General features: G+C 37.6%; 1 protein-coding gene across 1 annotated transcript; it reads left to right on the forward strand.

Annotated features, from left to right (window-relative positions):
* The first annotated feature begins 533 nt into the window (after positions 1 to 533).
* On the forward strand, positions 534 to 18590 carry LOC116761189 (olfactory receptor 10AD1). The gene is given in 6 exon segments (XM_032646953.1): positions 534 to 653; positions 14731 to 14852; positions 17643 to 17756; positions 17758 to 18218; positions 18221 to 18433; positions 18436 to 18590. Coding segments are annotated over 6 exon segments (1185 nt in total).
* The last annotated feature ends 984 nt before the right edge of the window (positions 18591 to 19574 follow it).

Raw genomic sequence — 19574 nt, forward strand, 5'->3', positions numbered from 1 at the left:
TCTACCTGGAAAGAAAATAATGACTGTGTAAGTTGCCTAGTTTAACATCTGACATAAATAATAACAACAACAGTAATAATAATATCTCACATTTATTGCACCCTTGTAATATGTGAGTCATTGTTTATGTACATTGATGGATTTAATCTTCACAAGAGATATGTGACATAGGTATTATTTTTACTTCCATTTTGCAGATAAGAAAACTGAAGAGAGGTTAAATTACTTGCCCAAGGTCACAGACTTTAATAAGAGTTAGATACTCAGTGTGGCATAGCTGCTGTTTAACAAATAAATCACAGTATTGTCTGTCGGGATACTTTTAGTTGAACTTAATATAAATTCAACCAAAAGTGACACAACAATGAATACATTGTTAACTCACATAACAAGGACTATAGAGATGGATGATCTGGGGTTGGTTAATTCAGCAACATTATCAGAATCCCAGGTGTTTGCTAAATCTTTCTGCTCTGCCATCTTCACTTAGTGTTGGTTTGCCTTCTTAGTCTGGATGCCCACATGCTTCCAAGATGGCTGACATGGTTCCGGGCATCAGATGCAAAAAAACTACATTCATAGGAGCAAGAAGTGTCTCTGTGTTTGTGTCCCTTTCAAGAATGCGGGTGATCTTCTCAGAAGCTTCCCAGGAGGTTAGCCTCACATAGTTTTTGCCAGAATTTTATCATACACTTATACTTAAAGTAACCCTTGGCAAAGGAAATAGGATAACCATGTTTGGTTTAGGCTAATTAAGATTGACCCCCTGGAGCTGGGAAGGGACCCAGCTACCTCTGAAGCATTTGGTTGTTAGGAAAAGGGGAACAAAATTAGCCCTCTATTAGAGAGAATGAAGGGGGCCGTGTTGTTCACATTCTTATTTAATTCTTTCCCCTTGAGTGTGGACTAGACCTACTGACTTGCTCCTGATGAATACAGTACAGGAAAAATGATGGTGGGTCACTTCCATGATTAGGTTATAAGAGACTCCAGCTTCCATCTGGCTGGGATTTTCTCTCTCTGGATCTTCTTGAGTCTTTACTTTGATGAAGCAATGTAAAAGGCTCACATGGCAAGGAACAGCCTCCCAACAAGTACTAGGGAGGAACTGAGGCCTCAGGCCAAACATACAAACACTCATGACACTAAATAAATATGCAGTGTTCTAGGTAGCTTCCTTTTGCCGTTACAACTCCATTCCTCACTCTGCTCAGTGCTCCCGGAGGATGATGTGTATGGTCTCCATCATAGGCTTCCTTGCCCTCTGGCTTCCATTTAGGTTCTACCATTTGGCTAGAGATGGGAGATAGAACAGAGTAAAGTCTGGGTGTTTATTCTCCCAGCAACCTCTCTGTGAATGTGACCTTATTTGGAAATAGGGTCTTAGCAGATGTAATCAAGTTAAGATGAGGTCATACTGGATGACGGTGGACCCTTATCTAATGACTGGTGTCCTTATAAGAAGAAGGAGATTTGGCCAAGAACACACAGGGAAAATGCCATGTGATGATGAAGTAATGTTTCTACAAGCCAAAGAATGCCAGGGATTGCCAGCAACCACCAGAGCTGTATGGAACAAATTCTCCCTCAGAGCCTCCAGAAGGAACAAACCCTGCCAACACCTTGATTTTGGATTTCTAGCTTCCAGAACTATGAGAGAATAAATTTCTGTTGTTTTAAACTACCCAGTTTGTGGTAATTTGCTATGGCAGCTCTAGGAAACAAATACATTGATCAGTGATTTTTTTTTGATGTTATGTGAGACAATCAAATCTCTGTGCTGAATGGCTCCATTACCATTTTAATGTGTTTTTCCTTATTATGATAGCAATACATGCTATTGAAACTATAGAAACATTTAAAGAAAAATAACAAGTAGGAAATATTATCTATAATACTTCCATTGTTCTCATTTTGGTATATTTCCATTTATTCCTTCCCTAAATGTGATTTTATATAGCCTTTTCATATTACATATAGAATTCCTCATCCTGACTTTTCACTTAAAATTATAGGTAAATAGGTATTCATGGAGTAAACAACTCATAAATATTTTTATGACTGCATAAAATGTCATTATATAGGTGGTCCATATTTTATTTAACAGTTTATCTATTGTTGAATATTGGATTGCTTTTACTTTTTTGTTATTGCAAACAATCTGTGATACAGGGTAAATAAGATGAAAGTCTTGTTTCCAGAGGAATTTAATCTGTCTATGGGTGATTGGGATGGATTAGAGAAATGCACAGTTAACAGGGATGTCCCAAAATCAGAGATCCGCCTTTCCTGACTAATCCAAAAGAGACTGCAAAGGAAAGATTTGTGGTGGGAGTAGAGAGAGTCTTCCAGGAACAGTCTTTAAGTTACTTAGCAGGGACAGTTGGCCCTGGAGTTGCCAGGCTACTCAGGATGTTCAGAACAAGATCTGCAGGGACATCTCCTGGACGTATGCCCTTTGCTCACTCCTTTAATAAATCCCAGCTGCTCCTGATCCTCTTTAGGCTGTCACTCAGGGAGTTCCTGTAGGCATCTTCTTAACTAACCTCCTAAGACTCATTTAGAGTAAAAGCAAAATTCAATCTGGCCTTAACTGGTCTGAAGTAAAGCTGCCTGTTGGGATGTCCACACTTGGAACCTCTGGGAATCCCTAAGTAACAAATGCTAATGAGGCCGTGAGGGTCTCAGTTTGATTCTACCTTCTCTTCCCCTTAAACCTATTCCCACACACACCAAAGGAGGGAAGAGACTGGCTGGGACCCAAGTGCCTCCTCAGAGTGTGTTCAGGACTATTACCAGGTTTCCCCAGGGAGAAAAGTTTGCAAGTTCAAAGTAATTTCTATTGGCCTTACTGGGTTGTGCTGGGAAATGCTCTGTGTTATAATCATTTGGGAAATAACAGACTTTTTACTCAAGATTATTAATTCTGGAAAGAGGTCAATCCATTATTTGTATCTTTCTTTGGTCTCCCTCAGAAAGTGAAGCATGGCAAGCTCATGCCCTGCGCAAAGAACTTTTGTAATGAGATTGGAAAACTTTCAAGAAGCATGAGCCCCTCCCTCCCCTCATCCTAGAACAGGAAAATGTTCAGATCATCCCCTCATCCTTTCATTCAAAACATATATTCAGTCTACTATTTGCCAAGTCAGGTGCTGCATATTATGGGAGATAGATGAATAAAATACAGTCTTTGCTTTAAGATAGGTAAAAATCTGACAGGAGAGAGTAGTTGTTCAAAACAATCACTACAAGAGTTAGAGAATGTTAAGTACCACAAATTAGGCACAAACAAAAATCAGAGATCGTTCAGCCATGCAACACTATACTCAATTTCTTAATAGAGAGATAAGGAGAGGCCTCAGAAAGGATTGGACATTTAACCTGGGTCTAAAAAGTTTCAAGTGTTCTTTCTTTTCTTTCCCCATGGCCACTGCACTGGATAACAACTTCATTATTTCATTTATTCATTAATACACTCATTTGTTCAACATTTTTTTTAAACCTACAAAGTACCAGGGTCAAGGCCAGGTGTGGGGATACAACAGTGAGCAACACAGAAATGGTTCCTGCCTTCATTGTGCTTACACTCTAGTTGAGGAGATAAGTAAACCAACAAATAAGAGTTATGATAGAATCAAACAAAGAGCTAGGTAGAGAATAGCAGGGGGACAGACTTTAGAGAGGAGGGTCACAGAAGGCCTATCTGAGAAAATGATACATAAACTAAGACTTAAGGGATGATGATGAGCATTCTAGAGAGATTGAACAGCATATGCAAAGGGAATGATACAGGAAAGAGCTTGGAAATTTTTTTCTGAAATAAGACTCTTGTGGCTGGAATATAGTGAATAAAAGAAGGAACCAGAATGAGATGAGATTAGAGAGATGGGCAGAAGGAGGATAATACATGGCTTCCAATGCTGTTAGGAGTTTAAATTTTATTCTAAGTACAATAGAAAGTCTTTTTTTAAGTGAGTGAACAATGCAAACTGATTTACATCTTAAGATCAGTCTTGCTGCAGTGAGGAATATTGATAGGCGAAGTGTAAGAGTAAAAGTGAGAAGACCAATTAGGAGACTCTTGGAGCCCAGACAAGAGGTGATGGTATCTTAGATTAGCGTGGCAGAAAGAAAATGTATGGACTCTATGTACTTTGACAAAAGATTCAACAGAATGTCCTGATGGAGTAGATGTGAAGAGTGAGGAAAATGGAGGAATCAAAGGAGACTCCTAGGTTTTTGGAATGGCAACTGCATAGCTTGATTTAATAGACTAGTTTCTATCTCCTTGCAATAGGATAATAATCCCTATCCATCATCATGTGACTATACATTTCTACCCATTGAATCTAACTTGACTAAGTGACTTTCTTTGACCAATAGAATGTAGGCAGAAGTGATAGTATGCTAGTATCCTCGAGGTCATCTCATAGTCACAAAGAACTTTTGTTGTCAGTTGTTTCAAGAAGAAAAGAGAATTAATATCTTTAAAATATCCATACTACCCAAAGCGATCTACAGATTTAATGCAATCCCTATCAAAATACCTATGACATTTTTCACAGAAGTAGAACAAATAATCCTAAAATCCATATGGAAACACAAAAGACCCCAAATTGCCAAAGCAATCTTGGGAAAAAAGAACAAAGCTTGTGGTATAGTCCTCCCAGATTTCAGACTGTACTACAAAGCTATAGTAATCAAAACAGTATTGTACTGGCACCAAAAAAAAAAAAAAAAAAAAAGACACATAGATCAATGGAACAGAACAAAGAGCCCAGAAATAAACTCACACACCTATGGCTAACTAACCCATGACACCAGACACAAGAATGAGGTTAGAACATTTCCTCACACCATATACAAAAATAAATTCAAAATGGTTTAAAGACCTAAATGTAAGACATGAAACCATAAAACTCTTAGAAGAGAACATAGGCAGAACACCCTCCAACATAAATCATAGCAATATGTTTTGGATCTGTCTCCTAAGGCAAAATAGCTAAAAGCAAAAATAAACAAATGGGACCTAACCAAATTTTAAAGTTTTGCATAGCAAAGGAAGCCATTATCAAAATGAAAAGATAACCATTGAATGGGAGAAAATATTTGCAAATGATATGACCAATAAAGTGTTAATATGTATACAGCTCATATTAACTCAATATCATAAAAACAAAGAACCCAATCAAAGAATGGGCAGAAGACCTGAATAGATATTTTTCCATAGAAGACATACAGATGGCTAACATGCACATGAAAAGATGCTCAACATCTCTAATTACTAGAGAAATGCAAATCAAAACCACAATGAGATATCACCCCACATCTTTCAGAATGGTCATCATTAAAAAGTATACAAATAACTGCTGGCAAAGGTGTGGAGAAAAGGAAACCCTTGTACACTGTTGGTGGGAATGTAAATTGGTGCAACCACTATGGAAAATAGTATGGAGGTTTCTCAAAAAAACGAAAAAAGGAACTACTATATGATCCAGAAATTCTACTCCTGAGTATACATCCAGAGAAAAACAAAAACACTAATTTGAAAGGATACATGCACCCCAATGTTCATAGCAGCATTGTTTATAGTAGCCAAAATATGGAAGCAATCTAAATGTCTATCTTTATGTTATTGATTTCTATTATAATTTTGTTATTATCAAGTAACATAATTTGAATGATTTAAGTTCTTTAAAATTCCTTATTTATTGCTCAGAGTAACGTCTATCTTGGTGAATTCTCCTTGTGCATCTGGAAAGGACATGGTATTTATATTGTTAATGCTAGGTTCAGTGTTCTGTAAATGTCACTTTGGTTAACATGAGTGATAGAGTTGTTTAGATCTATTATATTTTGGGATTTCATCTACTTGTAGAATTGATTACTGTGACATCTCTGACCGTAATTTTGTAGTCTTTTTCTCCTAGTTTTATTTACTTTTGCCTCAGGTATTTTGGAGTTTTTTTTACTAAGTTATACTTGACATACAGTATTATGTTTGTTTCAGATGTACAACAAAGTATATATGTTCAGTATTTTTATACATTATGAAATAATCACCACAATCAATCCAGTTACCATCAAGCACCATACAAAGTTGTTACAACATTACTGACTCTATTTCCTATGTGTACATTACATCCCCATGACTTATTTATTTTATAGCTAGAAGATTGAACCTTTTAATCTCCTTCACCTGCACCCACATTTTATCCATCCCTGCACCCATCTTTCTTCTGGCCAGCATCAGTTTGCACACTCCATCTGTGAGTCTCTTTCTGTTTTGTCTTGTTTGCTCATTTCTTTTGATTTTTAAGATTCCACATGTGAATGAAATAGTACAGTTTTTGACTTTCTCTGTCTGCCTTATTTCACTTAGCATAATACCCTAAAGGTCCATCCTTGTGGATTTGATTTGCACTTCCCTGATGATTAGTAATATTGATCATCTTTTCATGTGCATTTGTATGTCTTCTTTGGAAAGATGTCTATTCAGGTCCTCTGCCCAATTTTTAATTTTTTTTTTAGTTGTATGAATCCTTTATGTATTTTGGATATCAACCACTTATCAGATACATAGTTTGCAAACATCTGCTAGTTGCTATCTTCTACATATTGTTGGTGGTTCCCTTCAGTGTGCAAAAACATTTTAGTTTGATAGAGTCCCATTTATTTATTTTAGCTTTTGTTTCCCTTGCCTGAAGAGACAGATCCAAAAAAATATTGCTAAGAACTATGTCAGAGACTGCCCTGCATATGTTTTCTTCTAGGAGCTTTATGATTTCAGGTCTTACATTTCACTCTTGAATCCATTTTGAGTTCACTTTTGTATATGGTGTAAGAAAATGGTCAAATTTCATTCTTTTGCATGTAGCTGTCCAGTTTTCCCAACACCATCTATTGAAGAGACTGTCCTTTCCCCATTGTATATTTTTGCCTCGTTTGTCAAATATTAATTGACCATATAAGTGTGGATTTATTTCTGGGCTCTCTGTTCTGTTCCATTGATCTATGTGTCTGTTTTTGTGCCAGTACCATACTGTTTTGATTATTATATCGTTGTAGTATAGTTTCAAGTCTGGGCATGTGATACCTCCAGCTTTGTTCTTATTTCTCAAGATTGCTTTGGCTTTTGTGGTTCCATACAAATTTTAGGATTATTTGTTCTAGTTCTGTGAAAAATGCCATTAGTATTTTGATAGGGATTGCATTGAATCTGTAGATTACTTTGAGTAGTATGGACATTTTAATGATATTGATTCTTCCAATCCATGAGCACAGTATATCTTTCCATTTGTGTGTCATCTTCAGTTTCTTTACTCAGTGTCTTATGCTTTTCAGAGTACAGGGCTTTCATCTCCTTGGCTAAATTTATTCCTAAGTATTTTATTCTTTTTGGTGCAATTGTCATTGAAATTGTTTTCTTCACTGCTCTTTCTGATAGTTTATTATTAGTGTATGAAAATGCAACAAATTTCTGTATATTAATTTTGTATCCTGCAACTCCACTGAGTTCACTTATTAGTTCTAATTGTTTTCTGGTGGAGTCTTTAGAATTTTATATATATAGTATCATGTCATCAACAAATAGTGACAGTTTTTTCTCCTTCCTTTCCAGTTGGGTTGAATTTTTGAGTTCTCTTGCCTAGTTGCTCCGGCTAGAACTTCCAATACAATGTTGAATAAAAGTGGTGAGAGTAGGCATCCTTGTCTTGTTCCTAATCTTAGAGAATTGAGTTATGATGTTAGCTGTGTGTTTGTCATATTGGCCTTTATTGTGATGATATATGTTCCCTCTGCACCCACTTTGTTGAGAGTTTTTATCATACATGAATGTGAATTTGTCAAATGCTTTTGCTGTATCTATTGAGATGATCATATGACTTTTATCCTTTGTTTTGTTAATATAATGTATCACATTGATCAATTTACAGATGTAAAATCATCCTTGCATCCCTGAAATGAATCCCACTTGATTGTGGTGTATGGTTTTTTTTAATGTTAACTTCAGTTTTCTAATATTTTGTTGAGAATTTTTGCAAATATGTTCACCAAGGATTTTGGTGTTAACTTTTTTTGCATTGTCCTTGTCTGGTTTTATAATCTGTCCTCATAAAATGAGTTTGAATATGTTTCTTCTTCAATTTTTGGAATAATTTGAAAAGGATAGGTATTAAATTTTCTTTATAGGTTTGGCAAAAATTCACCTGTGAAGTGTTCTGGACCTGGAATTTTAGGATGCAAGTTTTCTTATTACTGATTTAATTTCATTACTAGTAATCAGTCTGTTCAGATTTTCTAATTCTTTATGATTCAGGCTTTAAAGATTATATGGTTCTAGGAATTTATTCACTTCTTCCAGCCTGTCTAATTTGTTGGCATTTAATTGTTCATAGTATACTCTTATAATCCTTTGTATTTCTGTAGTGTCCATTGTAATTTTTCCTCCTTAATTTCTGGTTTTATTTATTTGGGCTCTCTTCTTTTCTTGGTGAGTCTGGCTAAAGGATTTTTTAAATTTTTATTTATTTATTTTTAACATCTTTATTGGAGTATAATTGCTTTACAATGGTGTGTTAGTTTCTGCTGTATAACAAAGTGAATCAGCTATATATACATATATGTCCCCATATCCCCTCCCTCTTGCATCTCCCTCCCACTCTCCCTATCCCACCCCTCTAGGTGGTCACAAAGCACCAAGCTGATTTCCCTGTGCTATGCGGCTGCTTCCCACTAGCTATCTATTTTACATTTGGTAGTATATATAAGCCCATACCACTCTCTCACTTCATCCCAGCTTACACTTCCCCCTCCCCTTGTCCTCAAGTCCATTCTCTATGTCTGCGTCTTTGTTCCTGTCCTGCCCCTAAGTTCTTCAGAACCTTTTTTTTAATATTCCATATATATGTGTTAGCATACAGTAGTTATTTTTCTCTTTCTGACTTACTTCACTCTATATGACAGTCTCTAGGTCCATCCACCTCACTACAAATAACTCAGTTTCGTTTCTTTTTATGGCTGAGTAATATTCCATTTTTTATATGTGCCACATCTTTTCCTTTTAACATCTTTATTGGAGTATAATTGCTTTACAATGGTGTGTTAGTTTCTGCTTTATAACAAAGTGAATCAGTTATACATATACATATGTTCCCATATCTCTTCCCTCTTGCGTCTCCCTCCCTCCCACCCTCCCTATCCCACCCCTCTAGGTGGTCACAAACCACCGAGCTGATCTCCCTGTGCAATGCAGCTGCTTCCAACTAGCAATCTATTTTACGTTTGGTAGTGTATATATGTCCATGCCACTCTCTCATTTTGTCACAGCTTACCCTTACCCCTCCCCATATCCTCAAGTCCATTCTCTACTAGGTCTGTGTCTTAATTCCCATCTTACCACTAGGTTCTTCATGACCTTTTTTTTTTTTTTCTTAGATTCCATATATATGTCTTAGCATACAGTATTTGTTTTTCTCTTCCTGACTTACTTCACTCTGTATGACAGACTCTAGGTCTATCCACCTCACTACAAATAACTCAATTTCGTTTCTGTTTATGGCTGAGTAATATTTCATTGTATATATGTGCCACATCTTCTTTCTCCATTCATCTGTTGACGGACACTTAGGTTGCTTCCATGTCCCGGCTATTGTAAATAGAGCTGCAATGAACATTTTGGCACATGACTCTTTGAATTATGGTTTTCTCAGGGTATATGCCCAGTAGTGGGATTGCTGGATCATATGGTGGTTCTAATTTTACTTTTTAAAGGAACCTCCATACTGTTCTAGATAGTGGCTGTATCAATTTACATTCCCACCAACAGTGCAAGAGGGTTCCATTTCTCCACAACCTCTCCAGCATTTATTGTTTGTAGATTTTTTTGATGATGGCCATTCTGACCGGTGTGAGGTGATAACCTCATTATGCATTTGATTTGCATTTCTCTAACGATTAGTGATGTTAAGCAACCTTTCATGTGTTTGTTGGCAATCTGTATATCTTTTTTTGGAGAAATGTCTATTTATGTCTTCTGCCCATTTTTGGATTGTGTTGTTTGTTTTTTTGATACTGAGCTGCTTGTAAATTTTGGAGATTAATCGTTTGTCAGTTGCTTCATTTGCAAATATTTTCTCCTATTCTGAAGGTTCTCTTTTCGTCTTTTTTATGGTTTCCTTTGCTGTGCAAATGCTTTTAAGTTTCATTAGGTCCCATTTGTTTATATTTTTATTTCCATTTCTCTAGGAGGTGGGTCAAAAAGGATCTTGCTGTGATTTATGTCATAGAGTGTTCTGCCTATGTTTTCCTATGAAAGTTTTATGGTGTCTGGCCTTACATTTAGTTCTTTAATCCACTTTGAGTTCATTTTTGTGTATGGAGTTAGGGAGTGTTCTAATTTCATTCTTTTACATGTAGCTGTCCAATTCTCCCAGCACCAGCGTCTTATTGAAGATGCTGTCTTTTCTCCATTGTATATTCTTGCCTCCTTTATCAAAGATAAGGTGACCATATATGCGTGGGTTTATCTCTGGGCTTTCTATCCTGTTCCATTGATCTATATTTCTGTTTTTATGCCAGTACCATACTTTCTTGATTACTGTAGCTTTGTAGTATAGTCTGAAGACAGGGAGCCTGAGTCCTCCAGCTCTGTTTTCCTTTCTCAAGATTGCTTTGGCTATTCAAGGTCTTTTATGTTTACATACAAATTGTGAAAGTTTTTCTTCTAGTTCTGTGAAAAAATGCCATTGGTTGTTTGATAGGGATTGCATTGAATCTGTAGATTGCTTTGGGTAGTATAGTCATTTTCACAATATTGATTCTTCCAATCCAAGAACATGGTATATCTCTACATCTGTTTGTATCATCTTTAATTACTTTCATCAGTGTCTTATACTTTTCTGCATACAGGTCTTTTGTCTCCTTAGGTAGGTTTTCTCCTAGGTATTGTATTCTTTTTGTTGCACTGGTAAATGGGAGTGTTTCCTTTATTTGTCTTTCAGATTTTTCATCATAAGTGTATAGGAATGCAAGAGATTTCTGTGCATTAATTTTGTATCCTGCTACTTTACCAAATTCATTGATTAGCTCTAGTAGTTTTCTGGTAGCATCTTTAGGATTCTTTATGTAGAGTATCATGTCATCTGCAAACAGTGACAGCTTTACTTCTTCTTTTCCAATTTGTATTCCTTTTATTTCTTTTTCTTCTCTGATTGCTGTGGCTAAAACTTCCAAAACTATGTTGAATAATAGTGGTGAGAGTGAACAGCCTTTTCTTGTTCCTGATCTTAGTGGAAATGGTTTCACTTTTTCACCATTGAGAATGATGTTGGCTGTGGGTTTGTCATATATGGCCTTTATTATGTTGAGGAAAGTTCCTTCTATGCCTAGTTTCTGCAGGGTTTTTATCATAAATGGGTGTTGGATTTTGTTGATAGCTTTTTCTGCATCTATTGAGATGATCATATGGTTTTTCTCCTTCATTTTTTTAATATGGTGTATCACATTGACTGATTTGCCTATATTGAACAATCCTTGCATTCCTGGGATAAACCCCACTTGATCATGGTGTATGATCCTTTTAATGTGCTGTTGGATTCTGTTTGCTAGTATTTTGTTGAGGATTTTTGCATCTATGTTAATCAGTGATATTGGCCTGTAGTTTCTTTCTTTGTGACTTCTTTGTCTGGTTTTGGTATCAGGGTGATGGTGGCATCGTAGAATGAGTTTGGGAATGTTCCTCCCTCTGCTATAATTTGGAAGAGTTTGAGAAGGATAGGTGTTACCTCTTCTCTAAATGTTTGATAGAATTCGCCTGTGAAGCCATCTGGCCTTGGGCTTTTGTTTGTTGGGAGATTTTTAATCACAGTCTCGGTTTCAGTGCTTGTGATTGGTCTGTTTATATTTTCTATTTCTTCCTGGTTCAGCCTTGAAAGGTTGTGCTTTCCCAAGAACTTGTCCATTTCTTCCAGGTTGTCCATTTTATTGGCATATAGTTACTTGTAGTAATTTCTCATGATCCTTTGTATTTCTGCAGTGTCAGTTGTTACTTCTCCTTTTTCATTTCTAACTCTATTGATTTGAGTCTTCTCCCTTTTTTTCTAGATGAGTCTGGCTAATGGTTTATCAATGTTTATCTTCTTAAAAAACCAGCTTTTCGTTTTATTGTTCTTTGCTATTCTTCATTTCTTTTTCCTTTATTTCTTGTCTGATGTTTATGATTTCTTTCCTTCTGCTCAGTTTGGGTTTTTTTTTGTTTGTTTTTCTTTCTCTAATTGCTTGAGATGTAAGGTTAGGTTGTTTGTTTGAGATGTTTCTTGTTTCTTGAGGTAGGATTGTATTGCTATAAACTTCCCTCTTAAAAGTAACTGCTTTTGCTGCATCGCATAGGTTTTGGGTCATCGTGTTTTTATTGTCATTTGTTTCTAGGTATTTTTTGATTTCCTCTTTGATTCGTTCAGTGATCTCTTGGTTATTATGTAATGTATTGTTTAGCCTCCACATGTTTTTATTTTTTTACAGATTTTTTCCTGTAATTGATATCTAGTCTCATAACATTGTGGTCGGAAAACATACTTGATACAATTTCAGTTTTCTTAAATTTGCCAAGGCTTGATTTGTGACCCAAGATATGATCTATCCTGGAGAATGTTCCATGAGCATTTGCGAAGACAATGTATTCTGTTCTTTTCGGATGTAATGTCCTATAGATATCAATTACATCCACCTTGTTTAATGTATCATTTAAAGCTTGTGTTTCCTTGTTTATTTTCATTTTGGATGATCTGTCCGTTGGTGAAAGTGGGGTGTTAAAGTCCCCTACTATGATTGTGTTACTGTCAATTTCCCCTTTTATGGCTGTTAGCATTTGCTTTATGTATTGAGGTGCTCCTATGTTGGGTGCATAAATATTTACAGTTGTTCTATCTTCTTCTTGGATTGAGCCCTTGATCATTATGTAGTGTCCTTCTTTGTCTATTGTAATAGTCTTTATTTTAAAGTCTATTTTGTCTGATATGAGAATTGCTACTCCAGCTTTCTTTTGATTTCCATTTGCATGGAATATCTTTTTCCATCCCCTCTCTTTCAGTCTGTATGTATCCCTAAGTGTGAAGTGGGTCTCTTGTAGACAGCATATATACGGGACTTGTTTTTGTATCCATTCAGCCAGTCTGTTTCTTTTGGTTGGAGCATTTAGTCCATTTACATTTAAGGTAATTATCAATATGTATGTTCCTATTACCATTTTCTTAATTCTTTTGGGTTTGTTATTGTAGGTCTTTTCCTTCTCTTATGTTTCCTTCCCAGAGAAGTTCCTTTAGCATTTGTTGTAAAGCTTGTTTGGTGGTGCTGAATTCTTTTAGCTTTTGCTTCTCTGTAAAGGTTTTAATTTCTCCGTCAAATCTGAATGAGATCCTTTCTGGGTAATCTTGGTAGTAGGTTTTTCCCTTTCATGACTTTAAATATGTCTTGCCACTCCCTTCTGGCTTGCAGAGTTTCTGCTGAAAGTTCAGCTCTTTACTTTATGGGGATTCCCTTGTATGTTATTTGTTGTTTTTCACTTGCTGCTTTTAATATTTTTTCTTTATATTTAATTTTTGAGTTTGATTAATATGTGTCTTGCTATGTTTCTCCTTGAATTTGTCGTCTGTGGGACACTCTGTGCTTCCTGGACTTGATTGACTATTTCCTTTCCCATATTCAGGAAGTTTTCAACTATAATCTCTTCAAATATTTTCTCAGTCCCTTTCTTTTTCTCTTCTTCTTCTGGGACCCCTATATCGAATGTTGGTGCCTTTAATGTTGTCCCAGAGGTCTCTAAGACTGTCCTCAATTCTTTTCATTCTTTTTTCTGCTCTGCAGTAGTTATTTCCACTATTTTATCTTCCAGGTCACTTCTCCATTCTTCTGCCTCAGTTATTCTGCTATTGATTCCTTCTAGAAAATTTGTAATTTCATTTATTGTGTTGTTCATCCTTGTTTGTTTGCTCTTTAGTTCTTCTAGGTCCTTGTTAAACGTTTCTTGTATTTTCTCCATTCTATTTCCAAGATTTTGTATCACCTTTACTATCATTACTCTGAATTCTTTTTCAGGTAGACTACGTATTTCCTCCTCATTTTTTGGTCTGGTGGGTTTTTACCTTTCTTCTTCATCTGCTGTGTTTCTCTGTCTTCTCATTTAGCTTACCTTAATGTGTTTGGGGTCTCCTTTTCACAGCCTGCACGTTCGTAGTTCCTGTTGTTTTTGGTGTCTGCCCCCAGTGGCTTAGATTGGTTCAGTGAGTTGTGTCATCTTCCTGGTGGAGGGGCGAGACTAGTGCCTGTGTTCTGGTGGATGAGGCTGGATCTTGTCTTTCTGGTGGCCAGGACTGCACCCGGTGGTATGTTTTGGTATGTCTGTGAACTTTGTATGATTTTAGGCAGCCTCTCTGCTAATGGGTGGGGTTGTGTTCCTGTCATGCTAGTTGTTTGGCATAGGGTGTCCAGCACTGTAGATTGCTGGTTGTTGAGTGGAGCTGCGTCTTAGCGTTGAGATGGAGATCTCTGGAAGAACTTTTGCCACTTGATATTACATTGAGCTGGGAGGTCCCTGGTGGATCAATGTCCTGAATTCAGCTCTCACACCTCAGAGGCACAGCCCTGACACCTGGCAGGAGCACCAAGACCCTGTCAGCCACATGGCACTATGGCCTCCACGGTCGAAACACCTGCATCCTGCTCTGTTTTCAGGTTGATGGGTCCTCGAAGGTCACACAGAGGACTCCAGAGACTTTTGGATCATTTGACATCGGGTGCTGCAGCCTGTCAGGGCCAAGGAGGCCTCCAGCGCTGCCTGTGACCTGCCCCGAGAGGTGTGGCTCCTGGAGACCCCACAGGCCAATGACTTCTCGTTTTTTTCTAATTTTGTTTACCTTTTAAAAAAATCAGCTCTTAGTTTCATTGATTTTTTTAAAGTCTCTTTTTCACTTATTCCCACTTAGACCTTTATTACTTCCTCTTTCTACCTATTTTGGTGTTTGCTTGTTCTTCTTTTTCTAATTTTTTTAAATGTACGTTTAGATTTTTTTTTTTTCGGTACGTGGGCCTCTCACTGTCGTGGCCTCTCCCGTTGCGGAGCACAAGCTCTGGACGCGCAGGCTCAGCGGCCATGGCTCACGGGCCCAGCCGCTCTGCGGCATGTGGGATCTTCCCGGACCAGGGGACGAACCTGTATCCCCTGCATTGGCAGGCGGACTCTCAACCACTGCGCCACCAGGGAAGCCCCTACATTTAGATTTTTATTTGGGATTTTTTTTCTTTCTTGAGTTAGACCTGTATAGTCACTATAAACTTTTCTCTTAGAACTGCTTTTGCCATGTCCTGTAGATTTTGGAAATCTGTGTTTTTATTTTTATTTGTCTTGAGGCATTTTCTCATTTTCTCTTTGATTTCTTTTTTGACCCATTGATTATTTAGTAGCATGTTATTTAGTCTCCATGTGTTTGCTCTTTTCTCATTTTTCTTCCTGTAATTGATTCCTAGTTTCATATCATTGTGGTTGGAAAAAATACTTGATGTAATTTCTGTCCTTTTAAATTTGTTGATACTTGTTTTGTGGTGTGTATTCTGCTATTTTTCGATGGAATGTCCTGCAGATATCTATTAAGTCCAACTGGTGTAATGTGTCATTTAAGGCCAATGATTCCTTATTGCTATTCTGTTGGGTTGGTCTGTCCATTGATGTAAGTGGGGTGTTAAAGTCCTATACTATTATTGTATTATTGTTAATCTCTCCCTATACATCTGTTAATATTTACTTTATATATAATTTAGGTGCCCCTATATTAGGTGCATATATGTTAACAAATGTTATATCCTCTTCTTCTATTAATCCCTTTATCATTATATAATGCCTTTATTTGTCTTTTATTATACACTTTGGTTTTTTTAACTTTTATATTGGAGCATAGTCGATTAACAATGTTCTGTTAGTTTCAGGTGTACAGCAAAGTGATTCAGTTATACATGTTCTATTTTTTTCAAATTCTTTTCCCATTTAGGTTATTACAGAATATTTAGCAGAGTTCCCTGTGCTATACAGTGGGTCCTTGTTGGTTATCTATTTTAAATATAGTAAGTGTACCTGTCATTCCCAAACAGCACTTTGTTTTAAAGTCTATTTTGTCTGATATGAGTGAGTACTCCTACCCCAGCTTTCTTGTCATTTCCATTCGCATGAAATATCTTTTCCATCCCCTCACTTTCAGTCTGTGTGTTTAGCGCTGAAGTGAGTCTCTTTTAAGAAGCAGGTAGAAAGACCTTTTTTGCTTATCCAATCAGCCATCCTATGTCTTTTGATTGGAGGATTTAGTCCAATTGACACTTAAAGTAATTATTGATAGTTGTATACTTATTGCCATTTTGCACTTGTTTTCCAGGTGTTTTTGTAGTTCTCTGTTCTGTTCTTCTCCTTTTAGTTTCTTCCCTTGTGGTTTGATGATTTGTTTCAATGGTATGTTTGTGTTCCTCTCTCTAGTTTTTGTATATCTGTTGTATATTTTTGATTTGTGAGTACAATGGGGTTCATATATATTGACCTATAACTATGTCTACTTGTTTTAAACTGGTAATCATTTAAGTTCAAGCACATTCCAAAAGATCTACATTTTTTTCTCCCCTCCCCCATGTTTTGTGTTTTATTATGTCATATCTTACATCTTCGTGTTTATCCCTTAACTGTTTATTGCAGTTATAGTTGATTTTATATTTTTTGTCTTTTAATCTTCATACCAGCTTATTTAAGTGGTTGATCCACAGCCTTTACTATATATTTGCCTTTACTAGTGGGGGTTTTCCTTTCCTATAGATTCTTACTTCTTGTTGCAGCCTTTACTTTGCCATTTAGAGAAGACCCTTTAACATTTCTTGTAAGGTTGGTTTAGTATTGATGAACTCTTAGTTTTTGGTTCTCTGAGAAGTTCTTTATATTTCCTTCAATTCTTAATGATAACCTTGCTGGGCAGAGTGTCTTGAGTTGCAGGTTTTTCTCTTTCAGCACTTTAAATATATAATGCCCCTCCCTTCTAGCCTGCAAAGTTTCTACAGAAAAGTCAACTGATAGCCTCAGGGTTCCCTTGTAATATGACCCTTTGTCTTTCTCTTGCTGCCTTTTGTATTCTCTCTTTAACTTTTGCCATTTTAATTATATGTCTTGGTGAGTGTCTGTTTGGGTTTATAGTTTTTAAGGAACCTCCATACTGTTCTTTGTCACGTGGTTCCTAGATCATTCACAATCTTTTTTGTCTCTGAACATAATCCCATTGGTATATAATCATTTGAAGTAGATATCACAGAACTGGATACAGTATTTCAGGTCCAACTTGATTCATACGAAGTACAACAGAATCATACGAAGTACAACAGAATCTCTCTTGATTCATATGAAGTACAACAGAATCTCTCTTGGTTCATAATATGTTTCCATTATTCCTGCCTACAGTAGAACTGGTATTTTCAGTGCCCATGACACTGCCGACTCACATGGAGTTTACTGAAATTCCCGTCTCTTTCACCCTTTTGCCCTTAATCTACTTTTATACAAGTGGATAAAACCTGTACACAGGTATCCTGTCTGTGTTTTGCTGTCCTCCCTCTTCAAGCAGGCCTCAGATTGTGGATATAGGGAATAGGAGCACAGTGATAGAGTTTATCCTCATGGGCTTCGAGCAGAGCTCCCCTTCCACACGGGCATTGCTCTTTGTCCTCTTCCTAGCCCTCTGCCATGCCCATGAATGGCCTCATCATCTTCATCACCTGGACAGATCCCACGCTAAACAGCCCCACGCAGTTCTTTGGCCATCTATCCTTCCTGAATATCTACTTCGTTCCTACCACCATTCCACCTGGTGGAATGCTGATGCGGATCCACCTGGTGGTCAAGAACTGTGTTGTCTCCTTTGCCTCGTGCTTGACCCACATGTATCTGGTTTTTGGTGTGGGTGTGGCTGAGTGCATCCTCTTGGCTTTCATGGTCTATGACCATTATGTTGCTATCTGCCACCCACTTAGCTGTGCCCAGATCATGAGCCAGCAGGTCCGTGTGACGCTGGTGAGTACTGTCTGGTTCTTTGGGCTGATCAATGGCATCTTTCTTGAGCATATGTTATTCCAGAATCCCTTCTGCAGAGATAACCACATAGAAGACTTCTTCTGCGAGGCCCCCGTAGTGATTGCTCTCTCTATGGAGACCCCCAGTTTAGTCTGAGAGTCATCTTTGCCGATGCCATTGTGGTGCTGCTCAGCCCCGTGGTGCTCACTGTCATCTCTTATGCCCGCATCCTGGCCTCCATTCTGGGCAGAGCCTCCTCCTCTGGTCTGGGGAAGACCTTCCCTACTTGTGCCTCCCATCTGACTGTGGTCATCTTTTTCTACACCTCAGCCATGTTCTCCTACATGAACCACACAGCACACATGGTCCTGACAAAGACAAGCCTTTCTCTCTCCTCTACACCATTATCACCCCCATGTGCAACCCCATCATCTACAGTTTTTGAAATAAAGAAATGAAAGGGGCCATGGTGAGGGCCTTTGGGAGGAGCAGCTTTTCCTAGGCAGAGTCTGTCTAGTGGGAAGACTCCTGGAGGGGAAGATCCCTCCTCCAACCCTGACTATTGGGTAACTCTCCAGTGCTGAAAGGCTCCAGGAAAGAGCATTCATAGCTTCCTTTGCAATAGCATCAGACCTGGAAGATCCTATTGATGTCTAATGCTCATCTGTCTGATGTAACTTTAAGCACTGTTTTCTCTTGGGACCCTCCTCAGGAGAATTTGAGACTTTCCTGAGTGATTTTCTTCTAAGTTATCACAACAGGATCTATAAGCACACTTAAGTCCATTTCATTTTCTTTCTGTACATCCTCTTCCTAGCCTGAGTTCTGCATATACATTTAGGTAAACTTTTTTCTCTTTCAACTTATCATTTTAATCTGTTTTTCTTTCTCACACTCCACTCTCACTTCCTGAATCTGCCCTCATCCACCCTGCTCCTATATGAGAAACAGTAGAGGAAGAAGTAAGAAAAAGGGAATTAGGGAGCAGTGTTGACATTAAGAAAAGTCAGTTAGAGAAAAGAAGAAAAAGAAAAACTAAGGATCAGCAGCCCGAGCTTCATCTTGTTTGCCTCCACTAGGCCATGAGGGAGAATTTGTGGTGGCATTAAATAATCAACACTGCATTCAATGTGTGTTTATGCGTGTGTGTGTTGGGGAAGGGTAAGGGGGAGAGGCCAGGTGTCAAACCCCTTCTTCCTAAGTCCTCTAGTTTCCTTAAATACATGACTGTTTGATATTTCCCTTCAGATCCAAGTAATAAGTACTTCTACCAAGCTTCTTAGGCTACCAGTTTCCTTCCCTGTTACCCATACTCCTAGTTAACTCCCCTCTCCCTACTGCCTGTTTTTCTCAACCATCTTTCATTTCATTCCAATTCAGTCCTATACCACTTTACCTCCTCATCGTAAATGGGTCCACTTAATTCCCCATACTTTAAGGAACACCTCTCCACACTACCTCCACCACTGCAGAATGCTTTCTATTT

The sequence above is a fragment of the Phocoena sinus genome, chromosome 10, assembly GCF_008692025.1.
Source record: "Phocoena sinus isolate mPhoSin1 chromosome 10, mPhoSin1.pri, whole genome shotgun sequence".
NCBI lineage: Eukaryota > Metazoa > Chordata > Mammalia > Artiodactyla > Phocoenidae > Phocoena > Phocoena sinus.